Raw genomic sequence first — 15,442 nt, forward strand, 5'->3', positions numbered from 1 at the left:
TAATGAAAAGAGAATGAGGGAAAGGAGGGGGAGTCTTCAAGCATGAATTCTGATTTTGACCGAAAGTAGGTCCACTTGGTAATTCTATAAGCTATTGTGTATTGGAAATTTCATGTGAAGTAACATTTAGGAAATCTATATTTATTATTATTTTTATCTACATGATACATCACACATAATCTTAACTTTTCTATTGTCTGATCAGTTTAAAACTTTTATTAATGTATAGTTAGCTATCCCCTGTACATTGAATGGATAATCTTGAATACTGTGGATTCATTTATTTTTGTGGGTACCAATTTTCGTGGATTGAGTAAAGCTTGCATATTTCTGGATATTTAATTTCGTGGTTTTGGCAAAGTCTGCTTACATTTCTTCAGAAAATTGGCAATTTGTTAGTATTTAAATTCGTGGTTCCCCTGTTCCCACGAAAATTAGTATCCAACGAATATTAATGAATCCACAGTTTATAGTATCAAGTCACTATCAACTATATTGTTATGTTTTATTTCTATAGTAGTTCTGCTAGATGCTACAACCTATAATTATTGCAGCTTATTCATAACATGACTTTGATATAAAAGTGTTGCTCTCATTTAAACCTCGACCTTTTGATATAAATTTTAACCATACCAAGAAACTGTATTTTATTTACACCTGTGATATAATGCAAAACTTTTTAAATGAATTTGTTATGATTACTAATATGCTATTAAGGGTAATTATTGCTACTGTTACATTGCTCTTATGTTGAAAGATATATAATATTGTTAACATACACACTGTGTGTTTTGATGATGAAATTAACTCTTATTAACAAAATTATCTTTGAGTTGCGGTATATGTTAAATTACTACATTTTAGCTCACCTGACTGAAAGGCCAGCGTGATGTACTGCCGTTACTTGGTGTCCATTTTCTGTCATACAACAAAGCAATATTTCCATTTGCAATAGTATATCAATCTTATGAAGCTACCAAAACTTGGCCAACAGACCATCCGATTGAATAATTCCTAAAATAGGGCAAAGGGATAAAATCTGTAAAATTTCTAATACAATGTCTAGCAGCTAGAGAACATGTTTTCCATTATTGTTTTAGTATTTGAGAACATTTGACTTGCATTACTGCTTAGCAACAGGTGTGTGGTGAGCGAAACAGGCTTCTATTGAGTGTGGAAAATATTAACAATGTTACTAAAACCTTTGTCATCATTGAAAAATGTACTAAAGCTATTAATATTTCATAAAGATTATTCTTAAAAATATCACTTTGAAATTTACTAGAGTGACTTTGTTACTAATTATCACATTTTGTTTGGATTTCATTTTATTTGATCACCACTAACCTTGCTTCATTATAGCTCTTCCTGTTGCCAACAAGCTAGCTGATATTGTTAGCCTGCTATCACCACCTCTCTCAGAAGTCTCATCACACCCTAACCTTCCTGAGTTAATACAACCAACCAACCAAGGTATGTCATGGTTGGGGATGGGGTCTTGTCACATTCTAATACTCCTGAGTTTATACCACCAACCAACCGAGATGTGTGATTGTTAGGGAAAAGATCTTGTTACACCCTAACCTTCCTGAGTTAATCAATGAACCAAGATATGTCATTCTTGGGGAGGGGAACTAATTAAACCTAATCATCTGGGATAATACAACCAACCAACTAAGTTATGTCATAGTTGGGGATGGGTCTTGTCACACAATAACCTAATTTATTGAATACCATCAACCAACTTAGGTATGTCATTGCTGAGGATGAGGTCTTGTTTAATCCTAATCTTTCTGAGTTAATACAAGCAACCAACTAAGGTATGTCATGGTTGGCGATAGGTTCTTGTCATTATTCTTACACTCCTGAGTTAATACAAGCAACCAACTAAGGTATGTCATGGTTGGGGAAAGGGTCTTGTCATATTCTTACACTCCTGAGTTAATACAAGCAACCAACTACAGTATGTCATGGTTGGCGATAGGTTCTTGTCATTATTCTTACACTCCTGAGTTAATACAAGCAACCAACTAAGGTATGTCATGGTTGGGGAAAGGGTCTTGTCATATTCTTACACCCCTGAGTTAATACAAGCAACCAACTACAGTATGTCATGGTTGGCGATAGGGTCTTGTCATTATTCTTACACTCCTGAGTTAATACAAGCAACCAACTAAGGTATGTCATGGTTGGGGATAGGGTCTTGTCATATTCTTACACTCCTGAGTTAATACAAGCAACCAACTAAGGTATGTCATGGTTGGCGATAGGTTCTTGTCATTATTCTTACACTCCTGAGTTAATACAAGCAACCAACTAAGGTATGTCATGGTTGGGGAAAGGGTCTTGTCATATTCTTACACTCCTGAGTTAATACAAGCAACCAACTACAGTATGTCATGGTTGGCGATAGGGTCTTGTCATTATTCTTACACTCCTGAGTTAATACAAGCAACCAACTAAGGTATGTCATGGTTGGGGATAGGGTCTTGTCATATTCTTACACTCCTGAGTTAATACAAGCAACCAACTAAGGTATGTCATGGTTGGGGATAGGGTCTTGTCATATTCTTACACTCCTGAGTTAATACAAGCAACCAACTACAGTATGTCATGGTTGGCGATAGGTTATTGTCATTATTCTTACACTCCTGAGTTAATACAAGCAACCAACTAAGGTATGTCATGGTTGGGGAAAGGGTCTTGTCATATTCTTACACTTCTGAGTTAATACAAGCAACCAACTACAGTATGTCATGGTTGGCGATAGGGTCTTGTCATATTCTTACACTCCTGAGTTAATACAAGCAACCAACTAAGGTATGTCATGGTTGGGGATAGGGTCTTGTCATATTCTTACACTTCTGAGTTAATACAAGCAACCAACTAAGGTATGTCATGGTTGGGGATAGGGTCTTGTCATATTCTTACACTTCTGAGTTAATACAAGCAACCAACTACAGTATGTCATGGTTGGCGATAGGTTATTGTCATTATTCTTACACTACTGAGTTAATACAAGCAACCAACTACAGTATGTCATGGTTGGCGATAGGGTCTTGTCATATTCCTACACTCCTGAGTTAATACAAGCAACCAACTACAGTATGTCATGGTTGGGCATAGGGTCTTGTCATATTCTTACACTCCTGAGTTAATACAAGCAACCAACTACAGTATGTCATGGTTGGGGATAGGGTCTTGTCATATTCTTACACTCCTGAGTTAATACAAGCAGCCAACTACAGTATGTCATGGTTGGCGATAGGGTCTTGTCATATTCTTACACTTCTGAGTTAATACAAGCAACCAACTAAGGTATGTCATGGTTGGGGATAGGGTCTTGTCATATTCTTACACTTCTGAGTTAATACAAGCAACCAACTACAGTATGTCATGGTTGGCGATAGGTTATTGTCATTATTCTTACACTCCTGAGTTAATACAAGCAACCAACTACAGTATGTCATGGTTGGCGATAGGGTCTTGTCATATTCTTACACTCCTGAGTTAATACAAGCAACCAACTACAGTATGTCATGGTTGGGGATAGGGTCTTGTCATATTCTTACACTCCTGAGTTAATACAAGCAACCAACTACAGTATGTCATGGTTGGGGATAGGGTCTTGTCATATTCTTACACTCCTGAGTTAATACAAGCAACCAACTACAGTATGTCATGGTTGGGGATAGGGTCTTGTCATATTCTTACACTTCTGAGTTAATACAAGCAACCAACTACAGTATGTCATGGTTGGCGATAGGTTATTGTCATTATTCTTACACTCCTGAGTTAATACAAGCAACCAACTACAGTATGTCATGGTTGGCGATAGGGTCTTGTCATATTCTTACACTCCTGAGTTAATACAAGCAACCAACTACAGTATGTCATGGTTGGGGATAGGGTCTTGTCATATTCTTACACTCCTGAGTTAATACAAGCAACCAACTACAGTATGTCATGGTTGGGGATAGGTTCTTGTCATTATTCTTACACTCCTGAGTTAATACAAGCAACCAACTAAGGTATGTCATGGTTGGGGATAGGGTCTTGTCATATTCTTACACTCCTGAGTTAATACAAGCAACCAACTAAGGTATGTCATGGTTGGGGATAGGTTCTTGTCATTATTCTTACACTCCTGAGTTAATACAAGCAACCAACTAAGGTATGTCATGGTTGGGGATAGGGTCTTGTCATATTCTTACACTCCTGAGTTAATACAAGCAACCAACTAAGGTATGTCATGGTTGGGGATAGGGTCTTGTCATATTCTTACACTCCTGAGTTAATACAAGCAACCAACTACAGTATGTCATGGTTGGGGATAGGTTCTTGTCATTATTCTTACACTCCTGAGTTAATACAAGCAACCAACTAAGGTATGTCATGGTTGGGGATAGGGTCTTGTCATATTCTTACACTCCTGAGTTAATACAAGCAACCAACTAAGGTATGTCATGGTTGGGGATAGGTTCTTGTCATTATTCTTACACTCCTGAGTTAATACAAGCAACCAACTAAGGTATGTCATGGTTGGGGATAGGGTCTTGTCATATTCTTACACTCCTGAGTTAATACAAGCAACCAACTAAGGTATGTCATGGTTGGGGATAGGGTCTTGTCATATTCTTACACTCCTGAGTTAATACAAGCAACCAACTACAGTATGTCATGGTTGGCGATAGGTTCTTGTCATTATTCTTACACTCCTGAGTTAATACAAGCAACCAACTAAGGTATGTCATGGTTGGGGATAGGGTCTTGTCATATTCTTACACTCCTGAGTTAATACAAGCAACCAACTACAGTATGTCATGGTTGGCGATAGGGTCTTGTCATATTCTTACACTCCTGAGTTAATACAAGCAACCAACTACAGTATGTCATGGTTGGGGATAGGGTCTTGTCATATTCTTACACTCCTGAGACAATACCACCAACCAACCAAGAAATGCTATGTTTGGAGATGAGGTTTTATAACATAACTACTTCCCCCAAAATGATACAACCATATGAACCAAGGTATTTGGTTGGGGATGGGGTTTTGTCAAATTCTGACTATAACAATACTTGAAAGAATTCAACCAACCAATAAAGATATGTCATGGTTGGAGATGGTGTTTTTTTATGTCAACTTTCATGAGTTAATTCAACCAACCAAGCTATGTATTATATATGGGGAAGAGAACTTGTCACACCCTTACCTTCCTGAGTTATTACAACAAACCAACTGAGGTATGATGGTTAGGGGTGCGGTTTTGCCATGCCCAAAACTTTCGAGGGTAATACAACCAACCAACCAAAGAACATAATTTTTGGGGATAGTTTCTCGTCAAATTCTAACCATTCTGAGTTTATTACTTCAAATATCTGAGGTATGTTATGGTTGGGGGTAGGATGTCATTACACCATAACCTTCCTGACTTAAACAATCATCCAGCCAAGGTATGTCATTGTTGGGAATAGGGTCTTTCTTGTCACACCCTCACCTGATTTCTGCACAGCCAGTCAAAGTAGTTAAAAACTCCCATTGCCTCCTATTTCATACCAACCAAAGTATGTCATGGTTTAGGAGTGGGTCCTGTCACACCACAACCTTGCTGAGTAAATACTACCAACCAAGATTGTCATGTTTGGGGATGGGGTCTTGTAACACCCCCGCTATCCCAAAGTTAATACAACCATCCAGCTTAGGTATACATGTATCATGTTTGGGGATTGAGTCTTGTCACACTACATTCTTGAGTGAATCCAACCAACCAACAAAGATGTCCTGGTTTGGGATAGTGGTTTTGTCTTTTCAACCATTCTGAGTTAATACAACAAACTAGTGCATTTTATATTGGGATAAGATCATGTCACAACAAATTGCCCAAACTCTCTTAAGTTAATACAACCAAAAATGACATGGTTGAGTATGGGATCTTGCCACACCCTTACCTTCTTGAATTTATATAACCTTCCAATGAACCAAGGTATGTCATGGTATGAGAAGGGTTCTTTTCACACCCTTACCTTTCTGAGCCAAAACAATCAGCCAAACATCAAACCAAGGTATGTTATGGTTGTGTATTGGATCCTGTCACACCATTAACTTCTTGAGTTGATACAACCAACTAACCAACCAACCAAGGTATGTCATGGTTTAAGAATGAGTTTAACATGCTACCAACCAATTTATCTAATGTTCTGCCCAAAATTTATTGTTTAGTACAACCAATCAAAAAGTGGGGTAAAGAAAGGGATTTTTGTAAGACAGATCTTCAAATTGCTAGTTTTATAGTTTGGGAATGGTTATTTTTGGTCACACACTAACCATCAGAACAGCTCAATAAAAATCATAAGTTGTTAAATAAACATCAAGGAGACATAAACTCAGTAAAGAAAAAAGCAAGAGGACATTTCATTGCTAACATACTGTTTTCAACAAAATAAAATTGAGAATGAAAATGGGGAATGTGTCAAAGAGAAATCAGCCGGACCATAGAAAAAAAGACTAGTCTGAATACAATATATCAAGCATTAAATACTCAAGAACTAGGAAAGTAGTGAATAGATTTAACATTATCAATGATTTGCCATTAACACCAAATTCCACAAAGGACTAAATACCAAAATATACTATTTTTGAAAAAAAATCCTAAGTCCTATTATCTCACAACCAACTATGGTCTGTTGGTAGTGTGTTCGATATGAGTGGAGGAGGTTGTGGGTTTTTAATCAAACTGGAACACCCATAAGATGTTAGAATTAGTATTTGTTACAGTTCCCCATAGCTAGTAATATTATGGAATAAGAGCAAAGATTGGTCTACTCAGAATAATGGATCTAAGGCTTACTGTTTCTGTGTAGTACATAGAACAGGGTTAATATTCATATTATATTAAAAAGGTGTATTGAATAGGCATTAAATTTGTCGTCCATCATCACCCTCATCATCAAACAATTTCATATTCACTTTTTCTTATGCTTGCTTCTCCCAGAATGTTCGGTATTTATATGACAGTTATGAATTTGTGACCACAAAACATTATTGTGTTGCCTGCCAGTGCCAGCTGCTAGTGGATTACTTTTTACTTCCTGCACACCCATGTAACACTTTGTTCAACTGCAATGCCTTAAAAACAAACTCCTCAGAAGTCAACCAAACTTGTACATATTCTGCTAAATGACATAAAGATGTTCACCTGCTACTTTAATTTTTGATCTGAGTGAATTTTGGGGTTTTCAAACCAAAACTGGTATCAAGTTATATCAGTTAAAATTATCTCATTATTCAGCTTTCCCTTTGCTTAAAAGAGCTTGACATAATTGCAACATACTTGTAGATTCTTTTCAAAATTAATTGATAAACCAAACTTTTCTTCAAAGTTTTGTTTTAAAACATGTAACATGCATAGAATTGACCTGTAAAACATGTAACATGTATAAAACTGACCTTTGTTGGGTTTTTTACCACAAGAAATGTTTTTCCGCTGTTTGATATCGGTAATCATTTATCAAAGTCAGAACTTGTAAACAAAAATTAAACCTTTGTTTTTTTAAAACATACCAGTAATTAGCTGTAAACATGTGCAGCAGAATTCTCCTAAAAAACACTTTCATACTGCAAAGCTGCTGTTATGCATTTGTGTTTCCATGTTGTCACTAAGGGTAGCCTCTTTTAGAATAAGTTGTCTTGCAGTTGTGGATCCAGAACTTTATGAGAGGAGGCCCCTCTGACAACCATAAGAGGTGGCCCGCTACAGTCATGCTTTAGTGATTCCCGATATTATCAACTAAATTTTTCCCATGAAAAAGGGGGGGGGGGCCTTTGATCATTATATGTCTTGACTTCTATATTTGTCATTTTTATGAGGAAAGCTTTCTGAGGGTGATGACACGTTTTGGTTGTGGAATATTTGTGATACAAAAACATGACCATTTGGGATATCAGGGAGTATTTCATAAATTTATTTTATAAATGTTTTTCATGTAGGCTATATCTGTCTGTCTTTTGGTTTGGTTTCTTTTCATTTCTGTTTAATTTTGAAATAATCTGTAGCATGTAGGTTATTTGGGTATTAATGCAAACAAGAGCTTCTCTTTTGTAGTTAATACTTTTACTAATTGATTTTATCAGTTTTACTCTACAGAAATTGTGTCCTGAAATCTATAATTTTATATTATTAAAAGAAAATTTGAAATTTTCAATAGGAAAAAAAGGTGTATTTTGTTTTTTTGCCTTTTCAAAATGAAAATGAGTTGGAGGGATTTTTGGTGAGTTTTGTTTTTATGCACCAAACTGTGGTAGAAAATAAGATTAATTTACCAAAAAATTATGCAAATTAATTTTTGTAGCACACCATGGGTATTGCAAAATTGGTGTATTTCTCAGCAAAACGAGAACATATTATTGTTAAGTTTTTGTTGAATTATTAACATGAACCCCACTTCTCTTTAATTCTAATCACTAAAAGTTTTCATAGATTTTTTCGAACACTTTTAGGCGTGATGAAACTTAAAAGATCAAACAGTTATTCTGGATTTGAAATTGACACCATTGACAATGATTTCAAATTAGAGGAAGAAGAAGAGGATGTGAAAGAAAGACAAGAACAACTCGATAAGACATCTCATGAGAATTATTGCAGGTAAAAAAAAGTATAAAGTGAGAAGTTATTTGCATGCATTTATTATTGAAATTTTGTTATTGTGATTTGAATTTGCAATATTGAGAAAAATCCTATTTGATTCATATAAAAAATTTCAAAATGGGAGACTAAATTATTGCGATTATAACCCTTTTGCATTTTTCGCAATAATTTATTCATTAGCAAAAGTATTTACTTATGATTTTGTCAAGTAATATAATCTTAGTACATATATTTTGAGCTCACTTGGCCTAAATTGTCAATTTGAGACATGTTCTGTTGTCTACCAATCATTGTTCTTACAAAATTAATGACATTTTCAGCTTGCATTTTTGGAATCGCAACCTGGTCATTTGGAACAAAACTTCAATGATATGATCCTTTGTTGGTCCTTTCAAAGTCCAAACTATAATTCAAGATTGCCATTTGAGGCTCTGTTTTGTCATAACATTTTCATGCCCTGGCTGCAGCCCAATACTTGTTGCCACAAAACATAGGTCAAGTTTTCTGTGGATATTATAATCAGCAGAGATACTTTATAACTAGGTTAGAATAATTCTATGCAAAGTTCACCTTTCCAGGTTTGAATAATCCTTATATTGTCCACATTTAAAATAGTTTCCAGTTTGGCATTCAAGATGGCTGGTGTTGCTATAAAGTGGGGAATTGTTTCAAAAGTATTTGCCTTATTTTTTATCAAATATTGAAAATTTTCAGATTTTTATAAAAAAAATATTTTAATTAAGCATTTGTTTGTGTTATCTATTTTACAGAATGTTAGATCCCGTAGATAAGAACAAGTATGATGAATACTTGAGATGTTACGCTAACATCCTTGACTGCTGGGGTTTGAAGAACCAAAGTAGAGAAGTGATGAAATTTGTTTCAAATGCTCCACCAGAACACAGAGGAATTGGTGAGTAAAGATTTTTTTACAATTTTTACCATTTGTTCTAAACAATTACAACATACAACATGTACAATGTGTAGTTAAAATTTCTTAAAAAGGGCTTTTAAAAATATAGACTTCTGGCACTTTTGCCTGACTTAAAACATGCAAGAAGGTATCATTATCTTTGTGACAACCTGTGTACTTGATAGAATATTTTTAAAATCCAAACTTTTTTTCTGCATTGGATAGATGATTGAAAAGTACCTGAACCCTTTCCTCCATTGATATTTTTTTTTTACATACTTGATTTGCATAGGACTTTTTCAATAAAAAAAAATCATCAGGTTTAAAGTATTTTAATACATTGTGATTTATGAAAACAAATATTTCATCAATAAAATTCCAGTGAGATATTCTCATGAATATCCTTTTTATATTAGATTCAATTTTTTTAAGTCTGATTAAGTTTTTATGCAGACAATGCATTTCAACTGAGTCACTACACAGGCGTCGAAAGGCATCATTATGGAGGAAAGGGTTAACAATATTTATTTAGATATATGCATCATATTTGTTAGAACCAAGTAGAATAAAATCAAAAACTTGATTTGAAAACACATTTTTCTACCACTAATCTCCAGAAGTGAGGCAAAATTGTTGGTCTGTCCATATGTATCCAATACATGTAATTATACTTTTTAATTGTATTTTTCTCTGATATATTGTTTTACATTCTCAAAATGATAACATTTGTAATCGTCTACTAAATCATTTGAAAATTGAAAATTTTGTACAAAACACATCTCCATGTCAACAGTTTATTATTTATTTTCACTCCTGTTTTATTTCTTTTATTTCAGAATTCAGTGTATATTGCTACAATTGTAGCCAGCCAGTCCGTGGATCACAATGTTTATCATGTAAATACCCAGCATTCAATTGTGCAATTTGTCATTTAGGAGTCAAAGGTCAGTATATTTTAAAGGTGATAGAAATTTGCTTTTTAAAATTTTTATGCTAGCTTAAATATAGGCAATGCTAGTGGATAAAACTTGACGTAAAAACCAACACTATTGTCATTTAATTCAAATTTAAGATTTGATTTAATGCATTATAAATTTCTCTTCGTTCATTCATTTTTTCCCCTTTCCAGTTCTTCCTGATCAAAATACTAAATGTGGTGTTATAAGCACAAACATCAGTACTCTGGTTACTGAGTAAATTTTTATGACACAGGCCCAGGTGAGCTAGCACATTTAAAATCCAACTCAGCAGTATGTCTAAGTTTACCTATAAGAATTTCCAGTAATCATGTCTCTTTTTAAAAAATGTTATTGTACTGAATATGCATATAGTATTTGCTAATTGAATTGAAGCATCCATTTATTCATTTATTAAAAAATGCCTCTCAACATGTTAAATTGAGTGATAATTATAGATTCTGGTTGATCATCTCAACAAATTGATTTTCTAACATGAGCTGGTACAGCCAAAGTGAGAAAAGCAATTGAGTTGAAATGACCAATGATAATCTGTTTATTGCTATTTACCTATGACGACGTTGTCAACTTCATGTCAATATCATAAGCAACTCCATGAGCCCCCTTAGTTTCTATTGATAATTTTCATATCACTCGACTCAGCTGAGAATGGAAATTATCAGTCAGCAAGATCAAATGAAAATTTTGTAAACTGGCGATAATAAGAAGTAATAAGAAACCATGTGAGATTTAAGTTGACAGATTTCATCAAAATTTTAAAACATTTTGTACATGTAGTTGCCTTCCATGGTCTTTGTTCTATTTACCAAAGGGTGTTCATGGATATACAGTCAAAGACTTTATTTGGTCAACAATTTGTCCGCTCAATTGTAAAAACTATTCAAAATAAAATTACATTGAAAAAGCCAAGTTAATATATGTCTTCTCTTGTTTACAGATGTTTACTAAAATGTGTCTACACCAAATCATTTGTAGTAATAAAATTCCAGAAGATGTATATTACCGATGTATATTACTGCTAATGTTCAAAATTAATTTCAGTTTTATTGCTTAAGTTATTGGGATTTTATTAGGTTTCTAAACATTAAATTTATGGATACATTTTAACCTTTTAAAATTTTAACACTAAAACATTTAATATGACATTCAGGTTAAATTTGATATTTGCAAATATGACACATACTGTTTAAAACATTTAGGAATTGACAATTTAAGTTATAGTACCTGTTAACTGATTTAAAAAAAAAATATTAAGCACAAATGTCAGAAACTATAAATAAAAAGAATAATGTTGATTTTGTCATATTTGACTTTTACTGTTCAAGAACATTGCCCCTGTTATTTAAAATACTAATTCTGGAGTAATGAACCTTTTTTGGATTATAGCTATTGTATCTTTGACCACAAGTCATAATTTTGTTCATTATCTGCAAATGATTAAGGACTGTTGGTTGCTTAACATCTAGTGGCAAATATTTCATGCATGTACATAACAATTCTGCAAATGAAGATTTGTACACAGAAGTTAATAAAAAAAATTGTGAATTGTCTTTAAGACTTTAATGGTTTATAAGGCGTGTATATTTTGGAGGAATCAGTGGCTGAGAGGTCTTAAGTATTTTAACCCTCTGACCACAAGCCTAGCAACACTAAGGTTTGAGATCAAACCCTTCCACTTTACAGGTGTGTTTGTCTCCGATCTCAATTGAATAGATTTAAAAGTTTTCCGAATATTTGGAATAGTTGTACCTTTTAGGGTATTTGTTTAAAACAACCAATTGTGCAATAAACTGAATAATCATTAAAAAAAATCCAAACCTTAATGATGGTGAAATAAAGTATTCCTGTAGAAGGTCCTCCACCAATAAAAACTAGGCTCCATGAAATAACCAAAAGGGCTGAAAGAGACGCTAAGACAACAAACAATCAATCAATTTACTATATATATTTGTAAGAATTAAAATATTTTTGTTGTAGGTTTATCAAATTTTTGTCTTGCATGTGGACATGGTGGTCATACTGCACACTTAACAGAGTGGTTTAAAAGAGAAAATGAATGTCCTACAGGATGTGGATGTCAGTGTCTAAAAGCCAAAATACATATTACTTTACAGTAGATATTATGGACTTGTTACCTAGTTACTCTGGGTAATTACAGTTGTTAGGATGATTGTGAAAGAAATTCTTCATAAAGTTTCACTTTAACCTTGAGGAATTGTGGTAAAGTTAAATGTGTCAGAGACTTTTATTTGGAGGTTAGAAGATTGAATTAGAAGGAAAATTAGGAAGGACTTGTAAATAAGTTGTTCGTGCCATTCTGTGGATTGATGGGAAAGAATTAATGCATATAGGTTTACCTTTATCTTGTGGTTTTGTGGAAAAGTTAAATGTGTAAGCTACTAATCTATCGAGAACTGTTGGAAAGAAAAAAAAAATCAATAATTTCACAGTATTATATAATGTTTCTAGTAAGGAAGATATATTTATTATGTAATCCTTTTGAAGATGGATTGGGATGTTGTGTGGTCTTATATGTTAACAGAGTGCTTGTATTGTGAGTCATTGAAAGAGTTTGTTAAGCAGTAAATGTTGCTTGTTAATTCTTGTTTACTTGATTAACTTTTGACACAATCATATTTCAAATCATTTATATTTAAACACTTAATACTGATCAGTATTATAAGAGAAGAACCATAATCACTAGGAGAAAAAAAATCCTGAGATGATGGTATAAATGTGAGGTTTAAAGTTGACAGGTGTTATGTTAATATGTCCTTAGTTAATGGTATGAATGTAAGGTTTCAAGTTGACAGATGTTTTAAGAATATATCCAGAGTTGAGGGTATAAATGTGTATTTAAAGTTGCACATGTTATGTTGATATATCCTGAGTAAACAGTATAAATGTGAGATTTAGATTTGAGAAACGTTATGTTGATATATTCTGGGTAGATGGTATGAATGTGAGATTTTAAAATGACATATGCTTATTATTATGTTCCTGAGTTGATGTTTTGAATATGAGATTTAAAGTTAACAAACGTTATGTTAATATATCCTGACTTGATGGTATACATGTGAGATTTAAACTTGACATGTTATGTTAATATACCAAGAGTTGATAGTATGAATGCGAGGTTTAAAGTTGACAGATGTTATGTTATATCCTAAGTTGATGGTATGAATGTGAATTCAAAGTTGATAGATGTTATGTTAATATATCCTGAGTAGAAGTTATGACTGCGAGGTTTAAAGTTGACAGATGTTATGTTATATCCTAAGTTGATGGTATGAATGTGAATTCAAAGTTGACAGATGTTATGTTATATCCTAAGTTGATGGTATGAATGTGAATTCAAAGTTGATAGATGTTATGTCATATCCTAAGTTAATGGTATGAATGTGAATTCAAAGTTGACAGATGTTATGTCATATCCTAAGTTGATGGTATGAATGTGAATTCAAAGTTGACAGATGTTATGTCATATCCTAAGTTGATGGTATGAATGTGAATTCAAAGTTGATAGATGTTATGTTAATATATCCTGAGTAGATGTTATGAATGTGAGGTTTTAATTTGACTGATGTATCGTAATGTTAGTATATTGAGAGTATATGGTATCAATGTGAGGCTTAAAGATGACAGATTTGTTAATCTATCTGAATAGATGTTATGAATATGAGGTTGACAGAATGATACTTAAGATGTTATGTAATGTAATACCATTGTCTTTCAAAGTTGTTTGTTGTAATAAATGATATTTGTTATACTGCTTTTGATATTTCATAATCAACACAGATATAGAATACTTTTATAGATAAAGTTATCTGGGGTATATATTGAAGATAGCTGTCAATCAACACAATTAAAACATACATCTAGGACACAGCATAGGTATGGTCATAATTCATCTATATTCGTCCAAATCAATGTTTCATGGATTTAGGATAGAATGTCTTTATTTGGACACTTGATATAAATGTTTTGACTAAGTTTGCACACAAGACTAAAGGAAACTGTTACTTTTCAATCAGATAAACTTATGGTTCTGCTATCCTCATAAAATAATTGAAAATTGGTACTGAAGGAATTGTAATGTTTCTACAGTACTAACTCTTTCAAGTGTTCATTCTTAATGTCATAAATGATTTCAATAGTAAATTAATTTTAGTCTTAAATTATCATCTTATCTCAACCTTGGTTTAAAGTCTGAACAGTAATCTTTTTAAGTCAGTCTTTTACTCAATTTTCAAACTTATCCACTGTGGTAAATTCAGTCCATTCAATACAGTTATTAACTTCTCAGACAAATCAGTATGATATTAAGGTGTGCAGTTAAATACCAAATGCTGAATGGTCTGAAAAAATCTTAATTTGATATAGGAAGATGTGGTGTGAGTGCCAAGGAGACAACTCTCCATCCAAATAACAGCTTATAAAAGTAAACTATTATAGGTCAATGTATGGCCTTCAACACAGAGCTTTGGCTTATACTGAACAACAAGCTATAATGGGCCCCACAATTACTAGTGCAAAACCATTCAAACGGGAAAACCAACGGTCTAAATTATTTGACTGCAATTGCATTGTCTGAACTGCATTCAATTTACTGAAGAGTCTAAATATTGACTGAAAGACCGAAAAATTGTTCACTCAGGCATTATATTTGTGTTATTTTAGCCATCACTATCGCTGGGGCAAAAATAATCACGAATAGAATGCCTACCCATGTTAAAACTACAATAAAGTATAGCTTGCATCAATGATTTCTTAAACGTCTTTAAAAACCGTGATGAATTCTCCAAGAAAAATCAAAGCTCTGCCATCAACATTAAGTTCTCCAAATAAGGAAAATCATTATAAAGACATAACATACAACTACTACTTACAATTACAAATGTACATGT

At 33.3% G+C, this 15,442-nt stretch overlaps 1 protein-coding gene across 8 annotated transcripts in view; it reads left to right on the forward strand.

Moving 5' to 3' along the window:
• LOC134721676 (GATOR2 complex protein WDR59-like) overlaps positions 1-14,304 on the forward strand; it is a 42,720-nt gene extending 28,416 nt beyond the window's left edge. For 2 of the 8 annotated variants that reach the window (XM_063584830.1, XM_063584829.1), the window contains exons 23-27: positions 1,363-1,473; positions 8,498-8,642; positions 9,416-9,558; positions 10,395-10,502; positions 12,513-14,304. In XM_063584830.1, coding sequence (XP_063440900.1) covers positions 1,363-1,473; positions 8,498-8,642; positions 9,416-9,558; positions 10,395-10,502; positions 12,513-12,652 — 647 coding nt within the window. In that variant the 3' untranslated portion in view covers positions 12,653-14,304. Of the gene's footprint in view, positions 1-1,362; positions 1,474-8,497; positions 8,643-9,415; positions 9,559-10,394; positions 10,503-12,512 lie in introns of those variants that run through there. The other 6 variants (XM_063584832.1, XM_063584831.1, XR_010107906.1 and 3 more) reach the window with 4 other exon arrangements.
• The last annotated feature ends 1,138 nt before the right edge of the window (positions 14,305-15,442 follow it).

Source organism: Mytilus trossulus, chromosome 6 (genome assembly GCF_036588685.1).
Source record: "Mytilus trossulus isolate FHL-02 chromosome 6, PNRI_Mtr1.1.1.hap1, whole genome shotgun sequence".
Classification (NCBI taxonomy): Eukaryota; Metazoa; Mollusca; class Bivalvia; order Mytilida; family Mytilidae; genus Mytilus; species Mytilus trossulus.